The 25,923-nt window shown below is 47.1% G+C and overlaps 2 protein-coding genes across 12 annotated transcripts in view; one reads left to right on the top strand and one right to left on the bottom strand.

Annotated features, from left to right (window-relative positions):
• The window catches only part of CDC42 (cell division cycle 42), a 45,487-nt gene extending 43,895 nt beyond the window's left edge, over positions 1-1,592 (top strand). For all 10 annotated transcript variants that reach the window (XM_014855112.3, XM_070510819.1, XM_070510826.1 and 7 more), the window contains one exon: positions 87-1,592. In XM_014855112.3, coding sequence (XP_014710598.1) covers positions 87-176 — 90 coding nt within the window. In that variant the 3' untranslated portion in view covers positions 177-1,592. The remainder of the gene's footprint in view (positions 1-86) is intronic.
• The window catches only part of WNT4 (Wnt family member 4), a 49,816-nt gene continuing 24,476 nt past the window's right edge, over positions 584-25,923 (bottom strand). For both annotated transcript variants that reach the window (XM_044769956.2, XM_044769957.2), the window contains exon 5: positions 584-25,614. In XM_044769956.2, the coding sequence (XP_044625891.1) occupies positions 25,147-25,614 (468 nt within the window). In that variant the 3' untranslated portion in view covers positions 584-25,146. The remainder of the gene's footprint in view (positions 25,615-25,923) is intronic.

The raw sequence follows: 25,923 nt of genomic DNA, 5'->3' as shown, positions 1-25,923 counted from the left end.
GGTGATTTGAATGTTTTAATTTTGATGTTCAACTTTGTTATTCTGAGAATCAGACTGCCCATTTTTTTCTCTCTACCCCTTTTCAGAAAGGCCTAAAGAATGTATTTGATGAAGCAATATTGGCTGCCCTGGAGCCTCCAGAACCGAAGAAGAGCCGCAGGTGTGTGCTGCTATGAACGTCTCTCCAGAGCCCGTTCTGCACAGCTGGTGTCGGCATCGTACTAAAAGCAATGTTTAAATCAAACTAAAGATTAAAAATTAAAATTCGTTTTTGCAATAATGACAAATGCCCTGCACCTACCCACATGCACTCATGTGAGACAAGGCCCATAGGTATGGCCCCCTTCCCCCTCTCAGTACTAGTTAATTTTGAGTAATTGTGTTGTCAGAAAAGTGATCAGTACTAGTTTTTGTTTTGTCGTTTCAAAAAGTTTTTTTTTCTGTTTAAAAGCAAGGCATGCTTGTGATGACTCTGTAACAGACTAATTTGGGTTGTTGAAGCTGCTCCCAGGTTCTGCTCTGGAGAGTAATCTGGGACAACTAGGTTTTTTGTTTTTGTCTTTTTTTTTTTTTTTTGGCGGGGGCGGGGGCGGGGATTGTGTGTGGGGTTTGTTTTTATTTAGTCATGTTTTTTTAATTGATTAACCATTGGACAGCCCTTAAGGAGAGGAGGACGGATTGATTCCACATTCCACTTCCTAGATCTAGTTTAGAAAACGTGTTCCCCACCTGGTGCTCTTAGGAAGGAGTATAGGAAATGCCTCATTTAATAACATACTCCTTTTTGAAAGTTGCCTTTTCTCTCCACCCTTGAGTAGGTCCAGTATTTGATGAAACTCATGAAAGTGGGTGGAACCTGTCTTGCCCCTCCTCTTTTCTAGGATGCACTATATATGTGACTGTGACTTTCAAGGAAATTTGTTTGCCATTTGCTGATTTTTTTGAAGTTAATTTCTAACTTCTTTCACTGATAAATGAAGAAAAGTATTGCACCTTTTCAAATACACCAAATGGATTGAGTATGTAATTAAACATTTTTTTCCCTGTCAGTCATTGTCTTATATGCTTAGCATAGATGTGCAGCTTAATAGTGTATGATATGGTGTTCCTAGAACACAACTGAAGACCTGGTATATGGAGGAAGTATGAGGGGTGGTGCTGGAAGACAGATGGCTGTGGAATGATTCACATCCTCTTTCAAGTTGTGAGGATGGAGACCTGCTTCATTAAGAAGCTGAGGGTGGGGTGGGGGTGGGGAGAACATTTAACAACATGGGGGGACCAGTCAGGGGAGTCCCCTTATTTCTGTTTTGCATATGAGGAACCCTAGAGCAGCCAACTGAGGCTGTCTAGTTTAATAAAAATCATGGCAAGAGTCTTATGAAGACTCTTCCTAAGTGTTAATAGGGATTTTATCAGCTTGTTTTGGTTGCAGTTTCCAATTTTTAAAAATGTTTCGGTAATATTCTCCACCTCCCCTAAATCCTGATTCCTGTAGATTCATTAGTGTTGAACAAGTGCTTTCTCATGTCTCAATTCTTTGTATCTGCATTCTTTTCAGATGTATTAAACAAACAAAAAACCCTTCACAAGCCAGCCTGAGGGTTGTTATTTTTCCCTCCGCCTCTTACTTTTTAGATATTTAGGAGTGGGTACTTAACTCTTATTAGCATCAATTTCTAACAAATTTCAGGATAAGATTTTAAAGCTTTATTATTTTTATGTACTTTCTTTTCTGGCATTCAGTTTGAGATAATGTTTTTCCCTCCATATTTTCAGATTTGTGCCGTCTCCTCTAAATTTGGCAGATAGCCTACAAACTCCTCTTAAATACCGAGTGGGTTTGTAATAGTTCTTAGTGAAGAAATGTTTAGGAAGCTCACTGCTCATGTTGTTGGAAGGAAATGACAGCACACTCTAATCCATCCATTAGTTGGAAAGCAGCCAGTTTCCCTCCCAATTTTCTGTATCGGTTTTCAAACTTTGTTGCTTACTGGAGTGCACCTTGGACAATGGGTCATTTAAAGCTTTCCAGGTATTTTCAAAATGCAGCCAAGTTTGAGAACTACTGCTCCTAGGTTGTTAAACCAAACTGCCTCTGTCAGATTCTAGATTCTGTGCTGTGAATCTGAATATGGAACACATTTTCTTTAGGCGACAAGAATGATTCACTTACCTTAAGGGCATTATATTGATCTGTATGACAATCTTTGAAACTAAGAACTGTTAATCCAGTTAATAAGGTTGATACAGTATAGCCTCCTTTTGCTGGTTTTCTTTGTGGAGTCTTTGGCTTGATTCTGTACTGTGCTAGAACTAAGCTGGGTGGTTGGGAAGAGGTTAGGAAGAGTCAGGTCTAAGCTTTACTGTTTTAACCAATGTGTCTGTCTTACTCCTCGTTGACCGTACTAGGAAGAGACAGCTGGATTGTGCCGTGAGACCGTGGGGAGCAGGGACTGTGTATCTTTAGTTCTTATACAGTGGCATTTAGGTCTATCCTGATAATTGCTGTATCCTTGGCCTAGAGCACTGTTTGACACATAAGAGATGGCTCTTAAAATAGTCGTTGGATGCGAACATGATTTCAAGAATGAATAAATGAAATGAAGCAGGTCACTGTTGTGTTGATGAATTATCTACACATTAAAACAACAGAGGTGACAGGGAATTGATTGAAGCTAACATTGTTTTCTGATTAAATATGTTTAATTTGACTTCCACATATCAGAAGAACATGGCCGGCTAGTGGATGAAGCTCGTGTTGTTTTCTGTTTGACTTAGCAAACTTGTCTGTCATCTTGGCTTAGTGAGTGATACTACCCAGCGGTGTGATCTAGAGGTTGGAAAAGGGTTATTTAAAACAGTCCTTAGCAGACTTAGCTTGTGGCAAAATTTGCAACATTTAGGCTAATACAACACTAACACGTCACTGGTTTTCTAAAATATTGTTGTTTTACTTAAGGTCTTAGAAATAGGTTCTGTAGTTTGTTCCAGTTGCATCCTTAGAGCTGGATTTTATGCCAGTAGGAGAGTTATTCTAAGGGGAAGGGAGGATTGTGGTATGAAAGGAAGAATTGCAATATTTCCTTTATTCTAACATATATTTTTCCTCACGTTTTCATATTATAATCAGAATATCTGTTAAAATTTGTGTGTACATTTAATGTAGTACTTTTTCTTTTGGTTCTGAAATCAATGATGTCTTCTAATTGTTATCTTCACAGAATAGATAAAATAATGAATTTCTTTTTCTTCATTGTTAGGTTTGGACTATTTTTTTTTCTCCTCCCATTTTGATGTTATTAGTGGTTATTTGGCTGCTGAGTGCTAAGAAACTCTGGTATACAGGGAGCCTGCTCCTTGAGAAGGGTCGAAACTTACTCCCAGCTGGGTACAGCTAACATACGTTGGAAATTTGGTATGTAACAGTGTGGAGAAGGGACAGCATTTCACCAGGAAGTGGCAACTCCGTTCTCTTTCAGGAAGGGCTGAGCTCTTCATGGTTAGGGTATCTCTGAATGATGTGTGAGGGAAAGTAGCTTTAAATCACGTTGCTAATTTAGCTTTCCTTGTTTTCTGTAAGCCTTGCCCCGAGTTCCCCCAACTTCAGAGCATGGTGATTTGACTACATACAACAACAGAAGACCTCACTTTATTATTTTCTTTCCAGGGCTGTTTAAATACTTTAAGTTTATATTATTACTTTGAGTTTTTCCCAAAATGCCCTGCCTTTTTTTGTTAAGCCTCATTTTATCAGCTATTGCTACAATACTGTTTCATTACAAACCACCCTAATGCTCAGTGGCTTACTACAAGAAGCATTTGTTCTTCTCACTCTGGATCAGTTGAGCTTTGCCTCCAGGCTTCAGATTTGGCTCAGTTTGGCTCTTTGTTTCTCATTCTGGAGCCTGGCTCCAGACAGCAGTGGCTACCCAAGAATGGACTTCTCATGGTGAGCCTCTTGAGCTGAGGAGGATGCAAGGTCAAGCACATTTAAAATTTCTCACATTCCATTGCTTAGGATTCCATATAAGCCAAGCCCAAAGTCTATCCCACTCATTCATTCATATTTAGTAAATTTAAAAATAGATTTTTATAAGCACTTAATAAGGCTCTGAGGATGTAGCAGAGAATAAAATAGATGTGGGCTCCTGGCTTCTGGCTGGAATTTTCTTTCCCTTAGAATTTTGATAGCTGCCTCTTCTTGAATAACCATGTGATCTCATCCTAGTTAGAATGACTCTCCAGAGAATAGAAATCTTGTCTGTGTGTGCATGCCCATGACAACACATTTATTCATCTGAGCGCTTGTTCCATACTGGGCCCTGGAGACACTGGAGAATGAAGCCCCCACTCAGCCTGCCCTTTGGCAGGTCTCTCTCACTCTCCTGTGCTTAGTCATCTTTGAGGTCTCAAATGCAAGTCACGTTCCTGACTGGTCGACAATTAATGGGAAACTTAAAAAATCCCGCTGAGGATCCCTCTGTAGGTATGGGGTGGGACCTAGGAATCAATCTAGTTTTTAAAAGCTCCCCAGGTAGAACTTGGATTAGCTGTGTTTGGGGACCAGTACACACCTCAGTGGTTCTTAACTCTGGGTGTGTGAATGTCACCTAGGGAGCTCACTAAAAAAAAAGAAAAGAAAACAATGCCTGGGGCCATTTTAGGCAATCTCTGCCTAATCTAACGGTCTGGGCATCACTTAGAATTTTTTTCAAATTACTTTTTGAAGGGCATCACTTTTTTAAAGCGTACCCAGTTATTTTAAGTGTGCCACAGGTGTGAGATAATCTCAAAGTTTCCTTTATATCTCACATGAATTTTAGAGTAATCTTGGGCTATACATTTTTATAGCTTTATCTGTTCTTTGAGGAAAGAGGTTTTCCAAACTTGTGGTCCCAAACCAGCATTCATTTCAGTAGAGATCAGTAGAGGTTTTTAAGTCAAAGCTAGAACGTAGAGGAAGGCTGTGTTTCTCTGATAACTTCAAGACAAGTGTACTATACAAGTTTCACTGGAGATGGATATCCTTTCCATTCTTCTCGGGAATATTCTAATTCATCTGTAGAGAGTACACAGGACCAAATTCCAAATAGTAAATGAATAGAAAATTAAAGTGACTCCAACAGACCAAATTGGATTTCTAGGAGATGAAGTCTTTTGCTGACTTAAAAACAAGGTTACATTGTTCCTCTGCTGCAGATGCTGTGGTGCTCCCCCTCACCCCCGTTATTTGTCAGACCTTTGGGCAGGGTGTGTGTGGGCCAGTGTTTTATGGTTTTATTTCCCCCTCTTGTCAGTGAATATATCATTCCAAGTGGATTGATTTTTTTCCCCCGTGAGGAAGGTGAGCCTTGAGCTAACGTCTGTTGCCAGTCTTTTCTTTTGCTTGAAGATTAGCCCTGAGCTAACATCTGTGTCAGTCTTCCTCCACTTTGTATGTGGGTTGCCATCACAGCATGGCTGACACTTGTTGTAGGTCTATGCCCGGGATCCAAACCCATGAACCCAGGCTCCAAAGCAGAGTGCGCTGAACTTAACCAGTATGCCATGGGGCCAGCCTCAGATTGATTTTTCTTTTTAAGTCTGAGTGATTAAACAAGTAGCTGTTTCCTTCTGTATTAGCCTGATACTGATGAATTAATATTTGATTGCCTAAAGGCTTAGTTTCTCTGTCTTGGTTTGTGGTTTAGCTATAAAATGATGCAAAATTACATGGCCACTCTTCTCAGAGGCAGGAGAGAGGTACCTGTGTGGGTTTGCAAATGTTCAGTGCTTTTGAGCCATAAGCCTTGAACTGAATGTTCTTTCTTTACTCCCTGATCATGGGCTGTTAGGGGATAGCCTCACGAAGATGGGAAAGCTTGTGCCAGTACTGTGGTGTCTACTTCTTGCTTCTTTTAATCTCTTGAGCTCCTTTTAACTCTGGCCCCTCTGTGCTCTTTCTGGAAGAGCTAGCCTATGAATTTCTTGGATTGTTGAGATTAGCTCCCCCTAGTGGTGAATTTAAGTTAAAACTCTGCCAGTTGAATCCAGGATGCACTCTACCTAATATCTAGACCCTACTCTTTATGGGGTCTTAATAGATGGCAGAAGGGTAGGGAGAAGGTGGTGAGGCAGAAGGGAATAGAGGCTGAGTCAATATGCTGGTGGACTGGGGAGACTTCTACATTATCTAGGAGAGGTTGTTAAGGGTCAGTCTGATAATTTATAGTCAACCCAAATTAAGAATCCAAGATGGTGTCTGCTGTAGGGACTTAATAGCCCTGAGTCTCAACTCTGGCCTTACTAGCTGCTTGATCTCGGATAGGTCAGTGTATGTCCTTAAGCTGCATTTGCTTCATCTGAAATTAGGAAAAATGGTAATATCTACGTCTCAGGTGAATATGAGGATTAAATGAAGTTGTATATGTGAATGTATTTTGTAAACACAAAAGTGCTGTGCAAATATTAACAGTTACTAGATTTGCCTTGCAATGGGAAGAATTTAGGTTATGTGTGAGGAAGTTTTTATTCATATCATTGTGATGTGTTACTGGGTGTACATTGGAGATTTTGTGTTTTAGTAATTATGAGAGTACATATTCAGTATTTATAGAACTAGGATGTTAGAGCTCGAGGTAGTTTAGAACTTTCTTTTAAGAAGAGCCTAAGACCCAGAGGTGGGGTTTCTCCCAAGTTTTTTAATTGTGTAGAGGCGCTTCATGTGCACAGTGTGTTATATCCAAAGGGCTATAGCTGCTTCACCTCTGTAATTGCTTTGTCTTCTTAGGACCCCTGGGAGGCATCTGAAGATCAGGTCAGCCATACGGTTTCCCTTGTGTCCCAGAATTACAAAGACTGGTGTCTTAGGTTGGCCAAATCTCTGAAGCTTGAGGATCTTCCTGGTCCAAGCCAGCTGATGAACTCAAGGAATGAGAAATGTTCAGAAGACATTATTATATTAAGAACTACAAATCTCCAAATGGTTTTATTTGTGTAAAGTCAGTTTAGCGGATGTTTGTTCAAGAGGCCCTCTGTTAGATAGCAAGGTGGATGATGAGGGTGGTTCTAGTAAGAATGAAAGTAAAGGAGGGTTACCAGGAAGAAGAGAAATCACTTTTAGTCATGTGTGTATATTGTTGGGGGGAGGATGGGGAGGGGTAGAAAGAAATCAAGAAAGACTTCTTGAAAAAGGTGATATTTTGGTTGTACCTTGAAAGATGGGTCTCATTTGGACATGCAGAGGTATATAGGGGTGGGAGAGGGATTGGATGGATGAGTATGGATTTCTGGTTGGAAGGAATATGAACAAAGATGGGAGACACCTGGGGAGTAGCTAGGAGCCCTACTTAGGAATAGATGTAGTGGGAAGAAAGGTGGTTCTTAAGGACCCCTGTAAACGAATGAGTTAGAGAGGGAATATTAATCTCACTGAGGGAGGACTCTTCTTCAATTACTGAGGATCACAAAAGAAATGGAACATACTCTTTGGTGAAAGAATAGCTGTGTTGAGTACTTAGTGTGTGCCTTGCACTGTGTTAAACTGACAGTATTATCACATTTAGTCCTCAACAGCTCTGTGAAATTGATACTACAAGTATCTTCATTTTATAGATATGGACTCCGAGGCTCCATAATTGCTTAGTATCTCCAGCCAGAGTTGGAACTCAAGTCTGTCTGATTCTGGAACCTGTGTGCTTTTAACCATATGTATCTTGTGAAAATAAAATGTATGTGACTAATTACAAAGCTGAAGATTGTAGTTCAAGCATCATATAATGCCCAGGGCAAGCATAGCAGTATAAAAGGCTTCATCTACAATGGCAGGTTACTTGAGTGGGATCTTTTTGGGGAAGGTGACTTTAGGAACGCTTGTACCATGAGAGAATGATATCCTTTTCCTTTGCATAGCTTTAGAGGATCTTGAGGTGCTTTTGAATTTGGGTGGTCTGCCCCTGGAATCTCTGCTCCAACTGCCCTTTTTTCCATTGTAGCAGCCCTGTGAGTTGGCATAGCTAGGTTTGTTGATGAGAAAGCTGGACCTTAGTGAGTACCCAAGGCCAAGGGTATGATGGGAGTGCCACTTCTGAAACCTGGCACCCTTTCTCTTTTCTCTTTACCATCTCACAGAATGGCCTTTAGAATAGCATCCTTGTTTTCTGTCTATCTAATATGGACCTGATCAGGAGAAAGGAACCCTGTTATTTATTAGGTAACAGAATCTTATTAACTTGACCCAAATAAAGGGAGGTGAGTAGAATTGTGGAGCTACACTTTCTCCCCAAAGGTTAGAGGTCCTCCCACTGTTTTTGAGTTTAGGTAATAAACTCATAAACTTCAGATCATGTTTGTATTAGTGATATCACTTGATCCTCAATAAAGCCCTGTAAGGGAGGCAGGATCGATGGTATCATTTGTCAGCTGGCAAGACTGAGGTTAAACACCTTGGCATTGTGATGGAAAGTGCATGCCTTGGCTTTGGATTTGAGTTTTAGCTCTGCCGTTAACTTGATCTTTGACCTTTGGCAAGTAACTTAAGCCTTGTGAGCCTTACAGGCTCCTCTGCGAAATGGAAATAACTATACTTACTTTACCTGAGAGTTGAGAGGGTTAAATGAGATGCTTTATGTAAAGCACTTAGCACTGTGCTTGGTGTGTAGTAGGTACTCTGCGGTAAATGGGATGGATTGCAGCTATCATCGCCATCACCATTGGTTCACTTCAAATCAGGGCCAGAGAACCCTGTTAGCTTCTCGGTCTTAGCCTGATATATGAGTAAAGGGCCCTCAGCCCCATTACCAGAATAGGATCAGACTTTCAGGGAGCTTGAGAGTATATTGTCTTCTCTCTTACATCTCATCTCTAACCAACTCTGTGATAGGGCTGGACATTTGTCTGGACTTCCAGACTCACAGTGGAGCCTCAGTGCCAGCTTCCTGGACCTCCTTTGTAAAGCTCTGTAAGATTTGCACTGGGCTTATGGGGGAGAGGTTTTTAGCTTGATTCTGAATCTATTACTCCGTAAAGAACTGCCACCTTTTCTCCGTAACTTGAGGACTTCACAGTTGTATTGGTGTTAGGGAGTTTGGTGCATCCCTTGGCAGCTTGTGAAGGGCAAGCGGGCACCTGTGACTTCTTCACTTGCCTCGTGTGAGAATGACTTCACCGTAGGATGCTGAGTTGCAGTTATCTCATCTGCTACTATAAAATTCTCGTCTTGGATGCCAGTTTATTTTAAGACCATTTTTTCCTTAGTCTGTAGGGCTATTGAACCCTGGTAAATGTAGTATGACTAAATGGAGTCCTGGTTTTGCTTTTAGTTTGCGTTATGGTGTTTGATGTTATCTCTTAATTTCTCCCATGGTAGTAATATCGCTGCTGGAAAAAGCTCTAAAGTGAGAGTTGGAGACCTAGGTTCTGGTTGGGGCACCAGAGTTTCCTTGGACAAGTTGCTGTACCTCTTTGGGCCTCAGTTTCCCCATGTGTAGATAGAATGGTTTTCTCTTCCTTTTGGTTTGTCTTTTTAGCAGTAGACTTCTTTTTTCCACATAAAGTCTTACATAGAGTCCCATTATAGAAACAGGAAAGGTATTACGTGAAACAGAGCTGCTGTGATTGAAGCGAGCTCAGCAGTTTTGCTCCCCCTTCCTTGTCCCAAACGTAGATACACATTTCTCTGCACCCCTGTGGGACCTCCAGGGCTCTGCCAAGAGATTTGAACACCACTGGTGCAGGATCATCTCTACAACTCCAAGAGTTTTTTGCTGTTGACAGGTAGTTAATAAAAATCTGTGAAACCTATGCAGTAAATATACAAGTAGACTATTGAGGCTTCAGTAAGGATTAGGTTTTCATTGATATATTTGAGAGGTTCTAAAGTTTGGTTCAATCTATAGTGTTTTGTATATTGCAGTGTCCAGTAAAGACTGATTTGGTTTTTGCTTGTAGGATAAATACAGTTCCTAGCAGAGGCTGTATTTCCCTATCTTATGGACCACTTCCTTCTGGGAATACCAGTAGGACCCAAGCATTAATAGAATTTAGTAGTGAAACTGGATCCCTTTACAGGTATCTCTCTTCTTGTAAGTATTCTGACATTTTCTATTACAATTTATATAAAATAGAACATTTGTTATTGTTATTCATGTTTTGGGAATCATTCTAGTGCCAGTTCCTTGGAGAACTTTTTCATTTTAGAGAGAAACAGTGTTGAATAAAAAGTGCACGATGCTTGTAATAGAGGGGCCTCATTGGAATTAGGTTCTGTCAATAATTAGCTGTGCTTGAGCAAACTACATACTTGAGTTTTTCAGTCTTGATTTACACATCTGGAAGTTGAGCCAGTAACACCTGCTGACCTTTCGCAGAATTGTCACAAGGATTAGGGATAACATATCTTCGACCCCTGAAGAACGTTCGTTAGACCAAGGACAGAGTGGTCTGTTAGGGAATCCCTACAGAATGGCATCCAGTTTTATGGTAGTGGGTTCAAAATGGAAGTCACCCAGAGTGATTTAGAGTCACACCAGTGTGATTGACTCTTGCTTAGGCTTTTATTCATTTCAGGGAATGCTTGTTTATATCTCATCCATTTTGCAAGAGGAAGTATAGAGTAATAAAGCACTCTAGAGCCAGACTGCCTGCGTTTGAGTCTTGGCTCTGCTGTTTACCTGTTGTATGATCTTGGGTGAGATCTTTAACTTAGATGTTTTTCTTGTGGGGATGATAATAATACCTACCTCCTCAGGAGTTTTTAAAATTAGGATGACAAGTTCCTATTCTGTTCTATAGAAAGAGAAAAAAAGCACACAGTTGGAGAGAGGGTCTGGCAGTCTGAGGAGGGTCTTGTACACCTGGAAGAGATCTAAGGTTATCTTTTGTCCCTCATTTTACACATGGAGAAGGACAGGTACTTAAAGTCACGCACAGCGCATTTAGTGGCACAGCGAACCTGGAATCCTACACACAGTCCTGGACTTTGTCCCTGTTACACAACAGAGGATACTCACCTTTTTGAAAGACTGGATGGGCAATTCTTGCTAGTGAAGACTAGCAAAACTTAGTATTGAATAAATTATACTAAAACAGGAAATCTGCAAACATGAGGGAGTTTTTCCCAGACTTGTGAGTCATTGGACTCTATACTAAGGTGCTTGGAAGACTGAAAATGAAGGGAATGATCACTGAGGTGGGGCTGTCAGGTAGGACTTCTCAGAGGATAGAGTCTGTAGGCCAGGGCTTGCAGAGACGGTGTGTCCTGATGTCTTGTACAGTGGGCCTGGCTTGCGGAATGTTACCCCAAATGATGCACATGCTGTTTTCATGACAGTAGTGGGAGCTTATTCATAATCCTTTTATAGGCAATTTAGGCTCATCGTAGCTAAGTAACTTGCCCAATACGAAGCTTCAAAATGAAACCATGATTTGGCTCCAGATTCCAAGACCAGTGTGTTTCCCACAATACATGCTGCCCCCCCAAAGTGTGAATGACCATTCTTAGACGGGTTGAGCTCCAGCTGGAGCTGCGCTTTAGGAGGACCTCCATGAAAACAGAAAGAACCAGGGCTGGAGGCGGCCTGCATTTGCCCTGTTCTTCCTCGAGGCAGTGGGTGTGTAGGTGTCTGCAGTTTGGGTTCCTTAAGGTACAAAGAGAGGGTATCCATCCCTTGAAGGCAGAGGCTGCTCAGGGCTTGAGGGGAGGGCATGGAGCAAAGTTATTCAGGTGGCCTTTGGTGGGACTGGTCTTATTACCAGTTTGAGTAGGTTCAGGCCAAGTTATCAGCACTGGGACTGACAGTGATAGGTGACTCCTTCTGCTAAAAAGACAACTGGAAGGGCCTTCGGAGGTTATTTAGATCAACCCCGACTTTCTTTTGGCAGAGGCGGGGAGTACAACAATATTATTGAGATGTAGTTCACATGCCATCCAGTTTACTTCTTTAAAGTGTAAAATTCAGTGGTTTTTATATATTCACTGAGTTGTGCAACTCTGCATTTTGGAACATTTTCTTTACCTCAGAAAGAAACACTGTACCCTTTAGCTGTCACCTCCTAAACCCTCCTCGCCCCCAATCCCTTCATTCCTAAGCAGCCGCTAGTCTACTTTTATTTTGCTATAGGTTTGCCTATTCTGGACATTTGATGTAAATGGAGTCATTTATGGTCTTTTGTAATTGACTTCTTTCACTTAACGTAGTGTTTTCAAGGTCCGTCCATATTTTAGCCTATATCACAACTTCATTCATTTTTATGGCTAAACATGATTGCATTATATTGATAGACCACATTTTAGCTCATTCATTCACCAGTTGATGGACTCTTAAGTTGTTTCCACCTTTTGGCTAATGTGCACAATGCTCCTGTGAACATTTGTGTGCGTGTTTTTGTGTGGCCTCTCAATTTTCAGATGGAAAAATTGAGTGGAGTGATTTGCCCAATTCCCAGTGCTATACCCACTATGTCATGGGGCCAGAGGAGGCTGTGGTACTGTCTGCTTGACCAGGTTGGTAACTTACTATGAGGAGCTTGGAACATCTAGGGATTTATGGAAGAATTGAGATTATCTCTAGTTTTGGAGCCTCCTTTCCTCCAGGAGGAGTGATACAATGGCATGAGGATGGATTTAGGTGTCACATTTTCCACTGACCCTGAGTGCAACCCTGGACAAGTGACTTGACTTCTGTAATCCTTGGTTTTCCTATTTGGAAAATGGAATTAATACCCCTCCTGCAGTGTTATGCAGTACTGTAGCTAAAGCACCTAGCATAATGCCTGGCTGTCCAAGTGGTACCATTATTTAGGAAGATACTGGAGGGGCCGAGGAAAATGGCCACGAGGTGGACTTGTAATGCTCCAGAGGAGCCGCTAGATGGCAGAGAACCAGCAAGAAAAATCTGGTTGGTTGTGCGCCTGGGACTTAGCAAGGTTTCTTGAGTTTCTGCCTTCCTCATTGCCTCTGGCAAGAGAGTACAGACTCTCAAATTGCTGAGAAAAGAGCCTATTGCCCACAAGTCTTGTCTCCTCTACCTGCAGCCTGTACTTTCAATTCTGAGAACCATTGGTAACCCTCCAGAGCCAATGATCTTAACTTCCCATTTCTCAAATAACTGACTATCTTTCATTTAACCTTCTGCCAAGCGTCAATCTTCATTTTCCCTGTTTCTTTTTTAATTGGATCATGAACCAAGCCTTGGTGCAGTGTCTTTGGGGAGCTTGCAGACCAAGACATCCTCTGTTATAGACAGAAATGTTCTGTCTCTACAAGTAGCAGCATCAGATTTGGGCTGCCAGGGAAGAGTGAAATACGCATGCATGGGGTGGGAGTTGGAGGGAATTGGTTTATTTGAGGGCCGTACAGAAGTTGGATTAATTGGAATGTGTGCAAACAGAGAACTCCTTTTAGATGGGACATATATCTAACAGCATACACTATTTAGCCAGATGACCTCGACATTCTCCCTCAGTTCTGAGCCTCGATGGCCAGAATGGGTAAGTAAGGAGAATCTTCAGCTTTTCCCTGGGTCGTTCAGAAAGACTTCCTACTGCTTGGTTTTTCCAAGCCCTCTTTTACTGCCAAGGAGGTGAGTTGTTTATCTAATATAGGTGAGGCCCCCCACCTTGCCAAGGCCCAAGAGTAGAGGATGGGAAAAGCAGGGAGTTAGGGCAGATGGGTGGGATCCTGGGGCCGGAAGTAGCCTTGAAAGATCCTATGGTCCATAGCCTTGCCTATGGGCAGATGAATGTCTGAATTAGGGGAAAGCTAAACCTCTAGTCCTGAGGCCCCATAGCCAGGCTGAGAGGGTCTTGGGCAGCAGGTCTGAGGCTTAAGCAGACCCTGGCCATTCCTCAGCAGGACCTGGCCCATCAGGTCATTGGTAGCCAGTTGGCTCTGCTCTCAGATTATCTGATCTTACATCTCTGTCATCTTTTCTTAACCTGTGCCTGAGCCTCTCCTTGTGTTCAGCATGGTGTTGAGCACATAGTGAGTTTAGATGTTTGAGCAGAAGAAAGGCAGGGAGAAGAGGGGAGTGAGGAATGTAAAAGAAACCAACAGGGGAGAAAACACGCATGGGTCACAATACCGTCTATCTATAAAGCTGCTGGTACAATGCTTTCATGTTCGTCTTCAGAAAAGCCTGCGAGGCAAGCACAACAGGTGTTTATTTTACAAGTGAGGAAACTGGCTTAGCATTGAGCTTTTATAAGATTTCACAGATTGAATCAGTCTTTTGGTTCTGAGTCCAGGGCTCCCTCTACTTGAGCACCTTACTTCTGTGTGGATGCTACTCCTTTTCCACCCAGTGGGTTCTGTGGTTAGGAAAGCTAGGACACTGGCATTCCACAAATTCACGAAATTGGTAAGGTTCATCCTCAGCACCTTTCGTGTCCATTTACCCTCTGTGAAGCCACACACCCTTGGGACAGGTCGTCATATAGAGGTAGAAATGACTCAAGGGAGACCAGGCTGGCAACTGCTGCTTTGGCTTCCAGATTAAGGAGTCTGGCTTTTGTTTCCCTCGTGTGAATTTTTCCCTTCAGATATTAAAGGGTAACCCTTCCCCTTTGGGGTGGAGAAACTGGACATTAGGGAAGAAGGAGCATTATAAAAAGAGGGGGCAGATTTAAAGTTACTGTGGAAGTTGCAAGCTTTGGAGTAAAACAGATCTGGATTTCAAGCCATCTGTGCCGTTGAATAGCTGTGACTTTGGACAAGTCCATTAACCTCTCTCAGCTTCAGTTTCTTCATCGCTAAAATGAAATAGTTGCTATGTTGTGGGGTTGGTGAACATTGGAGATGCGTGCCCCAGGAATGGCATGTTGCCCAAGTAGGGGTTCCATGTCCCAGTTAGCCACACTCTCTCCTGTGTCCTGCTGTGGGATGGACCCTTGTTTGCCTTCTGCTCTGGTGAGCTGAGAGCATGAATCCCAGGCCTGGTTCTTGGGAAGCTCACCCCAGAGGCTATAGAATCTGATGCATTTGTACTTTCCCAGGACAAGGGGGAGGATATCTTTAAACTTCTTGCTGGCTGCTGGGCCCTGAGACAAAGGGGAGACAAGCCCCAGGGCTGAGACAATCATGTCTTTATTATCTCAGATGTCTCAGGCCTGTCCCCCGCCTGGAGATATATGGCCGGGAAGGCTAGCTCCATGGCCTCGGCGTGATTCCAGGTCCTAGGAATGTCTGGCTGTTTTATGGCAAACAGGATCACGCACAACAGCCCAGCATCCAGGCATCTCCGCCCTAGCAAGCTCTTTCTCTCTGCCGGCTTGTAAAACAGTGGGACCTACAGCAGTGTGACACAGGCCCCATGCCTCTTGGGGTCCTAGCAGCCTGGCACAGGGCAGCAGTCCTGGTGAGCCCGTGCAAGTCTCTGGGAACAGAGCCAGCATCGCAGGCTTTGCCATACCCGGGGACCATCTTTCAGTCCAGGCCTTGTCTGGCTCAGTTCTCACTTCTCAGCCATGAGCTGCCCTGATTTTAGCTTGTTTCTCTCCCTTTTGGCCCCTTGGGAGCAGCTGCAGGGAGCCACTGAGAAGGCTTGTTTACAGATGCACTTGGCACAGGATAGGGAGACCAGCAGCGATGAGTCCTTGAGTTCCAGCTTCCAGCTGCTCCCAGGTGCTGGGGAGCCTTCCACTCTGGGCCCTGAAGAAATGAGTCTACACTGTTGTCTTTGGCTGAGGCTTCAGGAACTTGGAGATGAGGAGACCAGGAGACAGTGGGTCAGATGGCGGTCCAGGGCATCATTTATAACAAAGCCATGTGGGCCAGCCCTCCAGGGAGGCCATGCACAGGGACCAGGGCTTGTGGACCCAGGCCGAGGCTTTTCTCGGGGGCCTTGAAAGGGAAGTGGGGTCCTTCAATCCAGGGATAGTAGCGGATGGAGATGGTTTAATCTACTCCCCTGACTCCTTTGCTCTGGAGGTGTCCAGAATAACAGCCATAGAGCTGTAGCGTTTTAGAGCTTTCAAGGATTTGAGCCCACTCCTGTGCTGCCCTTCATCAGTCTACCTTGTGCCTGTCGAGTGCTCAGCAGATGGCTGCGTTGCATTTTTTTCTAGAGTGCATGCCTTGGTTCATTTGACATTTATTCACTGCTTCCTGACCCCCTTACCCCCCATAAAATAGAAGGTCCAGATCCCACCCTGAAGGAGCTCACAGTGAGGGGGAGGATATGAATGTGTAAGCAATAGTGTGGGTGGTACAACGTGGCCTGTACTTGTGGGGAAGGACAGGTTAGTAAAAGGGGCACCCACTCCTTTTTCTGTAAAGTGTGTCCACTGCCCACTGGAAGTCTGGGGAGCCCTCCCTGAAACATGTGGCTCAGCAAGTCTCAGGATTGGGTGAAGGGTGGTGGCAGGACACTCGCTAACGATCACAGCAGTAGAGATAGCTAAAGCCGGCCCGCCGGTTATGTGGTGGGCAGTGGGCTAAGTGCTTTCTGTGCTTTATCTCCACAATAGCTCAATTTGTAGCTGAGGAGGCAGGTTAAATGACTTACCCAAGGTACACAGCTAGGATGCAGTGGAGCTGGGTTGTTTGATTCCAGAGCTTTTAATTATAGACTCCCCTTGGGGAGAAGTATTATACCAGCCACTGGACAAATGGTGGATATGATTTGAAATGCTTATTTTAGTCACAAGATTTATTTTGAAATGTCAGAACTAACAAAGCAAAGGTTTTGTCTCTTCAAGGCAGGGGGCATAGGTTAAAGGTTGGGAACCTCTTTCTTGTTAATGAGCTGATGCCTTGCTGGTGAGCTGGATGGAGCTCTGACCCTTGAGGGCAAGTTGGAGGGGAGTAACCTGTCTTTCCCCTCACCATGCTGGAGTTCTCTCAAACTGAAGCTTGCTGTGGTTGCAAATAGACACCTGAGCAGCTTGGGGACCAGGAATCAAATGCCATATCGAGTGTACCCTAGGTGCTGAGAGGAGAGGGTTGGGTATGTGTGTGGGGTGTCGTCATTAGACGTATGGCTCTGGTAACTGGCCGGGCGGGAACGGGAGAATGCATATCCCAGGTCAGAAGGGAATGGGACTGGGAACTATTTATTGGACACCTACCTACATTATGGTTCAGTTCCCACAGTAGCCTTTGAGATGGTGTAGATGGGGAAGCTGAGACTCATAGGGGTTAACTTATGTGAAGTCACCCAGCTAGCGAGAGGCTTAGAGGAGGTTTAGTCCCAGATCTGTGCAACTTCAGCTCTCAGGCTTCTTCTACCACGCAGTGCCTGTTCTTTTGAAGAATGAGCCTGAAGTCCCCTCTCCTCATCCCCTTCTGGTTTGAATGATAGAGCTGCCCTCTCTCTCAGCCTCCCTCTTTCCGGACTGAAGCAATCTGAATTCATAGCAGCAGCCCTGCATCCTCTTGGTCACTTCTCTGGATCCACTCCAGCTCCATGATGAATCAGGGGCAGCAACTCGCCCTGTCCTGGCTGCGATAACCATCAGCCATTCCTGAAGCTTCCCAGGTGGCTCCAGCCGCTGTCCAAGAAGGGATGAGGAGGAGGCCCAGGCTGCAGGAGGTGCTGGGAGGTGGGAGGAGGAGGGATGGGAAGACTCCCAGGAAAAGAGAGAGACCCAGCAAATTCTAGTGTCATCTAAACCTGATGGATTGAGGAACCTACGATGCCATCCCCACATCCCCAGCACACACTCTCTTTCACTCTTAAATAAAGAGCCAGAGTGCTTGCTGGCTGGTGACAACCGTCAGTGAGCCTTCTGCTCTTCCCGGCTCACAAAGCACTTCCCCATTCAGTGTTTCGTTTGGTCCTCCAACAACCGTAATGTTGGGGGTGGGGGGTGGGGGGAGGCTGTGTAGAACAGAGGCTCTGGAGTTAGAACCGGCTCTGGTCCTGGCCTCTGCCGTCGTCTTCATCTCTCTTTTACAGATGAGACTGAGAGGTTACTGACTTGCTTCAGATTCCACAGGCTGCCAGCAGTGGAGCTGGACTGAGACCCCAGGTCTCCTGCTGTCTAGAACGAGGCTTCACGAGGAGGGAAGGGAGAAGTGGCGCCTGTAGGGCTCTGGTGAGGTGTTGGTTAAAGTCCTGCTCCGGAATCTTCTTGTTTCTGTGTACTTATGACCCCTTTGTTTTCCTTCAGTTTCTTAGAAGATCTTTTTGAAAAATACCTCCCTTTTTGGCTGAACTAAAGGGGAAGAGGATTCATCTACTCAACTATACCTTGGTCCAGGCTAGATGTTCTAGAGCCAGGTGTAGGAGCATCCCACAGAGAGTTAGGACCATGGATTGTCAGCCCCTTTGGGCTGTGGGCAGGAACCTGACAGCCTATGTGGAAGGCTTGGAATTGGACCTGAAGTCTTCTGCTACACCAGCCAGGGCAGGGGATGGTGGGCAGGGCTGCTGCTTCCAGCTGTGGCTTTGTCAGCCCTGGCATTGCGACTCCAGCCTTCCTCACCCTCTGCCCTAGAGAAAGCTGTCGTCTGCAGAGTGATATATGTGTCCCCAACAGAGTGACAGAGTTGAACTTATCCCAGCCAAAGACAGATAATGCTGCTTTGTGGGGAGGGATTGGGCTCAAGGCTCTGAGGCCCCTTGGCCCAGGAAGCATCAGTGTAAGTCTAGGCCAGCAGTGGGGTGAGGGAAAATGGAGAGGCTTGTGGGACTGGAGGAGGGGGCCCAGTGACACACTACACTCTGACTGACTAGGAGCCGGAATATCTGGTCTCTGGCTGTAGCCAGTCTCTTCCCTTCTGTGAGCCTTGGTCTCCTTTTCTGTAAAGTGGGGATAGATCATACACCTGCCTCCCAGCTGGTTTATCCAACAGGAAATATTTGTCTTCCGTGATTTGCTTGTGACCATTACATGGGATAATGCTGGTAGGTGGTGTTTAGTGTGGGCCTGACCCCACAGTCAACAGATGCTCAGTAAATGGTCATAGTCTTGCATGTGGACCATCAGGAGTGTCCTGAGGAAGCCTGGCCCATTCAAGGAGGCCATGTGACTTTCCCAAGTAGCTGCTCCAAGGAGCCTGCAGTTCCTAATGTTACGAAGTCCCACAGGTACCTGGGTAAGTGAGGGACCAAACTGAGGATAAAGGATGTGACTCAGAAAGGAGATGTTCGTGGGCCAAGGGCTGATGAAGGTGAAATTGAGCTGGAATCAAGAAGTGGGGATGCAGGAGTAGGGCCTCATCTGGGGCCTGGGCTCTTCCAGTGGTGACTGGGTTGAACTAATTAAGTTCAGAGGAGCCAGTTCCTGGTCCAGGACCAGTCTATGCCAAAGTATGTTCTGGATCTCTCTTGCCTCTCTTGGCACCATCTCCCCCATTTATCAATATCTGGGCCTCAATTTGTTTCTTGTCCTGAGTCCCCCTTTGCCTTCTAAGTTGTGGGAGGGTTCTACTATAACCTGTCCAAGTCTGGAGGGGTTGCTGACAGGGCTAGAGCCTGGCCCTCCTCCAGTGTCATACACAGTCTGTTCTCTCACTAGATCGTGAGCCCCATGAAGGCAGGGTCAGGTCTGAATTGCCTCTGGGCTCCCGTGTCCAGCACGTAGCCTGTGATCCTTGGTTCTTGACGAGAGTGCCTAGCCCCTCCTGGCTTCAGTTGTTGGCCTGGCCAAGGCAGCACAAGCCTGAGTTGGCTGTTCTCCCTCACAGGTGGCATGGGTGGGGGTGGGGGTAGGTGCTGAATCAGAGTATATGGCTTCTTGTGTCCAGCTTCCTCTTCCTGGCTGGCCCAAGGCTTGGGAACAGTGGCTGCCTTTCTGGGGCAGCCAGGGCGCCAGGCCAGCGTATGCTCTGTTGGGCACTGTCAGCCCTTCAGCAAGCCCCGGTCCTCCTCTTAACCTAGAGAAGGCCCTGGGTTATTGGTGTTGTTCTTGGCGGACCACCGGGCCCCTCAGCAAACAGGGAGGCGAGTGTGCACCCGGCCTGGGCCTGTTTGTGTTGGCCTTGCCAGGCGGGGGATTAGCTCAGCTGGGCTGCTAATTGCCTCCGAAGTGCCGGCTGGGGATGCTGACAAGGGCTGGGCCTCTAGGCCCCTCCTCTCCAGCAGGCACTATGCCAGGCTTGGGGGCCTGCCCCAGAAGGGCCCCTTCTCTCCCTGTCAGCGCCTGCTTGGCCTAGACCCTTGAGATGCGGGCAGGGGGTCACCAGGGCTGACGGCTCAGGAAGGAGTGGGGGGAGATGCCTATGAAGTCATTGCCTGGGCCAGGCCACGCTCCACCCTCCTCTCCCACATCCCTTAGACATCCCCCTCTTCTTGAGTCAGATGCCTTCTCCTGAAGCTCAGCACTTTCTCCTCTTCCTAGGAAGCTGCTGAGCTCCTCTGCCCAGATGCCCTCGGTCCGTTAGCACCTTCCTTCCTTCCTTCTTTTTTTTTGTACCTTTATTTTATTTTAATTTTTAATTTTTTTTAAAGATCGGCACCTGGCTAATATCTGTTGCCAACCTTTTTGTTTTCCCCTCCTCCTCCTTCTCCCCAAAGCCCCCCAATACATAGTTGTATATTCTAGTTATAGATCCTTCTAGTTGTGGCATGTGGGACGCTGCCTCAGCATGGCCTGACGAGTGGTGCCATGTCCGCGCCCAGGATCCGAACCAGTGACACCCTGGGCTGCCGAAGCAGAGTGCACGAGCTTAACCCCTCGGCCCCTGGCCAGCCCCCACTTCCGTTCTTCTTATGTCTCTCTGTTCCTGCATCTGTCCTCCCACCCTCTGCTGCTTCCTTACTCTATTGCTCAGCCTTTCGTAGCACTCAGTTGCCCAAAACTCTGTACTTTCTTCTACCCTCTGTCTTCCTGTGTTCTCTGGCCCTTCTGTGGCCTGAGTCACCTTAAACCATGCCTCTGGTCTCCCCAGACTTCCCTTGGACGACTAGCTGTCAAGAAGGGGCTGAGAAGGAGGTCCACTTTATCATATGGTTTCACAACCTTCTCAGAGACCTTCAGGCCTGAGCTCTGAGAACAACCGTCAAAGATGGATCTGGACACAGCTTCTCCGTGAGCTGACCCTGCCTGGGAGTCCTGAAAGCTTCCCGTCCTCACAGGTGGAGCCCCCTGTGCCCCACTACCTAGGCGTCCTACAGCTCTGACTCTCCCAGCTCCACTTCTGACTGTGCCCTCCCTGGTCCCTGCTCTTTGCCCCAGCCCTGCTTCTCACCCACACTGGGACCTTGGCTCGGCCTCTCCTACTGGTGCCTGGGGGCAGCTTTGCTATTGTCTTGCGTGCTGCCGCCAGGGTGTCCTGGTCCTTGGATTCTCTGTCTCCTGCCTAGGGATCTCTGCCCTGAGACATCTGCCTGCTTATGATCTCTGGGATGGGGCCACAGTAGGACCACACTCTTGGGGCACCTGCCTTCAGCCCCTAACTGATCCCACACTGACTTTGCCTTCTTCCTTATTTCTTCCTCTCTTCTGGCCCCCTCAGTCTTAGAGCTACCTTAACTGCCTCCTACATTCCTGAAAAGGGAATAATAGTATTTGTTATAATAGCTGCCATATGTTGAGCTTTACATGTTATTTTATTTAACATCCCCAAGAAATAGGTTCTATAATTATTTAATGCCGTTTAAAGTTAGGGCAGGGGGAGCATTCCCATACTATGAATGAAGAAAATGAGTGCCAGAGAGGGACAATGAGTTGTTCAAGGTTCCATATGGTGAAGAAGTGGCAGTGCTGGGATTCCAACCCAGGTCTGTCTGATTGCAAAGCCTGGGTCCTTTCCACAGTTCTAGAAAATGGTTGGGCATAGACAACTTCACTTCCTCACTCCACCATCTTGGACCTTCTGTATTTCCTCTCTATATCCCCTTAGACTCTCTGCTTTGACCCTGATTTGAGGGTGAGATATCCTTGTCTATCTACCTGTCCTCTAGAGCCCTCCCCTCTCTGTCTGATATCCCTTCCCCAGTTCTTCACAAATTCCTGTGTACGCTTGCTGTCTTGAAAGCACTTTCCTTCAGCCCTTTCATACCCCGCTACGCTTTTGGAAAACCAAGCACATAGCTGCCTAACTGTTCCCAGGCTGGTATGGATTTGCTTCAGTGGGGCCCACGGGAACAGGCCATGGCCCCCTTGATAAAGATGAGGACTTCACTCCATTAGACTGAGCTTCCTGAGAAGCCACCTTGGGTTTTCCCATCAGCTGTGACTTGAATTATATGGAGTTTTCCATCCAGACTCCTCATCCTGACTGTGCTCCAATCCTGGAGTTTACTTCTAGCCACAGGCCTTGGATCCATGTGTCCTTGGGCAGCAACTAAGCAGGAACTCAGTTGTGTTACATTTGTCCTCTACCTTCTCAGTTGGGACCCCTCACCAGTCCCTCCTCTTCATTGTATTCATCCCTCCTCTCCACATCAGCACTGGAGGATTCTGAGGCCTTGGCTCAAGCCGAGGTTTAAATAGCTGATCATGGCTCAGTGAAGTGCAGATAGAGCCTCTGTGTGTTAAAGGTGACTTCCAGGGAGCATGCAGGGGGGCCGTGCCTCAATGGCCATCAAACAGATCAGACCAGTTATTCAGAAGGAAAGAGCACAAAGAGGGTCCCCATATCTAGAATTTGCTGCTATAATATACTACTGCTTTCCCCATGTCCTTCCCCCAGTCTCTCTCCTCCCTCTTCTGTGAAAAAAAAAGTCACTATCACAATTGCAAGATAAAGAAATAATCATTTTATCGTGCATCAGGCTATTTCATGGGGATGTCACAATTGCAAGGAGCCTAGTATAAAAATTGGAGGATGGGGTGGGGGCAGCAGAGAGGGTAGCAGCATCCAGAGCTGGGGCTGATCCAGCCCTAGGCCTCAGAGGACATCACTTTTGCCTTGTGGCAAGACTAGTGGAGAAGGTTTCGGGCAGGACTTGGACCCTCTGGCCAGCTTCCAGAGTAGGTGGACTGTGTCAGGCCTGTGCTGGTTCCTTCTCTATTTGGGACAGTTTGGAGGGGGGTGTGTCCAAGGAAACTCCATTCTCCTTGGCTGTGGATCCCTTGGGGCTTTGGGGTACTGGTGGTGGTAGGGCAGGGCAGAGGTTCCTAGAATCTAGTCTGCTTCACTGAGGTTCCATCCTTACAGCTCCAGGAGGATCAGCTTTGAGGAGCTCCCTGGCAGGTGAAAGGGTGAAGCCTACCAACAGGCACAGACCGTCTCCATTCTTCCTGGGGCAGTACGCATCCTACCAGCACCCAGCCTAGACCTACTCTTCCGCTGCCTCTGAGGACAGGACCTGGGGTGGAGGAGAGTGGCTCAGCCCTGGCTCTGGAGAGGGAGTGGTCTCCACTGCTTCCTGGTTTGGGTCTGGTCTCTACCAGTGAGGGATAGTATTTTCCCTGGCACTGAGCGGATGGCTGAACAGAGCCCGCCAGAGGAGTGGTAAGCCCAGCTGGGCAGCTGTGGGGACACTCTGTCGGCTCAGCTTTCATCCACATCAGAGCCTTCCTGCCCCAAGATTATCCCCACATTGAAATGTGGCTCCAGCATCTCACTTGGTTTTGGCCTTCTTCTTGGATGGACATTGAGCAGAGAGCTTGCCGGGGGGCCAAGGGTGTTGACCCTTTCTTCCTGAGGGAGCCAACACCAGGAGGCACAAACCACAAGGCCTGGAGGAGAGCTTATACCGGCTGGAGCCCATATTCTGAATCTGGGATTTGAATTCAGATGCTGAACCCTGGAGCCAAAAGCCTAGGGGCTGAGAACTTCCAATGGGAATCCCAGAGCTCAAGACCTTAAACCAGGAGCCTAGAGCCCCACTGTGAGGGCAGCTTGGAGACTGGGCTGACAGCGAGTTCCTCTGGTGGTGGCGAGCCCACCTGAGAAGCACTTGGGCCAGGTCTTGTGTGCATGTCCTGCTCACAGAAGTTTGGGCTGGGCTCCTGACGGTTTGGCTGGTGCACAGGGGCAGGCCTGGGCTGCTGCTGCTGCCCCTGGGGGCCTCTTCTTCAGTACCCATGGTACCGGGGGCCAGGGGTGTCTTAGCTGCTGAGACCTCACTTCGTCAGCCTTCTAGCTGTCTACCTCTTCCCTCAGAGCCTGCTCTGCCCTCAGGACCCATGTGAGCTCTAGCTCAGCCTGTGGTCTGTGGCTCTTGCTGCTTCCTGGCCCCTTTTCCTCCAGCGAGGGCCCCCTCCCCAAGACTCAGACCTCAAAGAGACCTGCAGTTTCTGGGTTTTTGGGCACAGGCATCCAGGAGGAACCTTGACTAGAGGGCTCTTCTGGCTCTGCCTCTGCACCCAGCTTGCTCGGGGCCCCTGCTGAGCACTGCCCTCTCTGCTGTAAAATGGGCACAAGCATCCCAGGACTGTTATGGTCATCCAGTGAGATGGCTCAGTACAGGGCCTAGAACATAGTTTTTGCTGAATACATTTGGTGAATGAGTGAAATAACAGTTGGGAGAGGGCTTTTTTGCACGGCCTTTCCTGCATGTGTGATTTCCATTCCTAGCTTCACAGAGGAGGAGCACCGTGAAGAGGAGACACACGGGGCATCACTGCAGAGGATCGGCAGCCTGTACTCCTGCCTGGAGGACCAGGCAGTGGGGGGTTCCGTCTTTGAGGGGGATGCTGGGCGGGCTGGCTTTGGGGTGGCACTGTAGCCTTCTCTTGCCCTCATCTCACCTGCTCTTCCTGCCTGGAAGGTCTCACAGAGGTTGAACCTCCAGTGGCTCATGGAGGGCTGAAATTCACCCTTTACCCTTGACCTGGTATTTGCCCATTCCCTTTCCAGGGGGCTTCAGAGACAAGGCTACCAGGCTGAAGCTGCCAGGGGTTCGTGTGTATGTGTGGGTGCAACTTCCATCAAGATGGCATCGATTTCCCCTGCCATAGGGCCACTTCGTAGATGGCAGGGTTAGTAGGCATGTGGCTGTAACACTCATTACCCACCTTAAGTCTGCAAGTAGAAAAATGCATACAGATAACAACTGAGTGGTCAGCAGCAGCCACATGTGGACAGCCAGAGGCATGAGCAAGGTCCCTTTGGTCAGTGGCAGCCACAAAGGCCCAGGCTTCAGGGAGGCCTCGGTTGGTGCCCTTGGGGTTGCCTGCCTGGTTTCGGCAATAAATAACATGAGGACCCAAAAACCAAACCAAAACAAAAAATACAACCAGTATCTTTTGGGGTAGGTGGTGGGGGACTGTTTAAATTATCGGCCTTTCCTGGGCCACTAGGTGGTTGCTGGGCACAGGGCGGGGCGGCAGTCACCGGCACGTGTGCAGCTCCACCAGCCGCTGGCACTGCCGGCACTTGACGAAGCAGCACCAGTGGAATTTGCAGCTGCAGCGCTCAGCCAGCTCCACCTGAGCTGTGTGGAAGCCCCGGCCGCAGCACAGCAGCTCGCAGCCATCGATGGCCTTGGACGTCTTGTTGCAGGTGCGGCCCCTCGTGCCCAGCACACCACTGCGCATGTCCTGCTCGCAGAAGTCTGGGCTGGGCTCCAAGTACACCAAGTCCTCGTCCGTGTGCGGCTTGAACTGTGCATTGCGAGGCACCAGCGCCCTGGAGGAGCCCACACGGCGTGGCTCCACCTCGGTGGCGCCATCAAACTTCTCCTTCAGTGCGTGGCCCACCTGGCGGAAGGGCGGCACGGCTCGCCAGCACGTCTTTACCTCGCAGGAGCCCGACACCCCGTGGCACTTGCACTCCACCCGCATGTGTGTCAGGATGGCCTGCAAGGGATGGGAAGGAGAGAGGGGCCATCAGGAGATGTCAGGGGAGGCTAGGGAGGTGTCTAGGGGGCAGACAGCCAGAGCACACCTGGGGGGATGCCGCAGAATTGGAGAAAGATTTACTGTCACGCTTCCTCTGCAGTAAGCTACTCGTGTATGCCATGGTGGGCTGGTAAGCTGTGTTGGGGACAGTTGAAGAAGGTACCATCCCTGTCCTCGAGGCACTCGGAGTTGATGGAGGAGAGACATTTTAAAGGATAGTGTCACATGAAACACTGAGTGACAAATGACATGATGGGGAACATGGCT

The sequence above is a fragment of the Equus asinus genome, chromosome 5 (genome assembly GCF_041296235.1).
Source record: "Equus asinus isolate D_3611 breed Donkey chromosome 5, EquAss-T2T_v2, whole genome shotgun sequence".
Taxonomy (NCBI): domain Eukaryota; kingdom Metazoa; phylum Chordata; class Mammalia; order Perissodactyla; family Equidae; genus Equus; species Equus asinus.
Note: the sequence above shows the minus strand (reverse complement) of the source record. Positions and strands in the feature narration are given on the sequence as shown.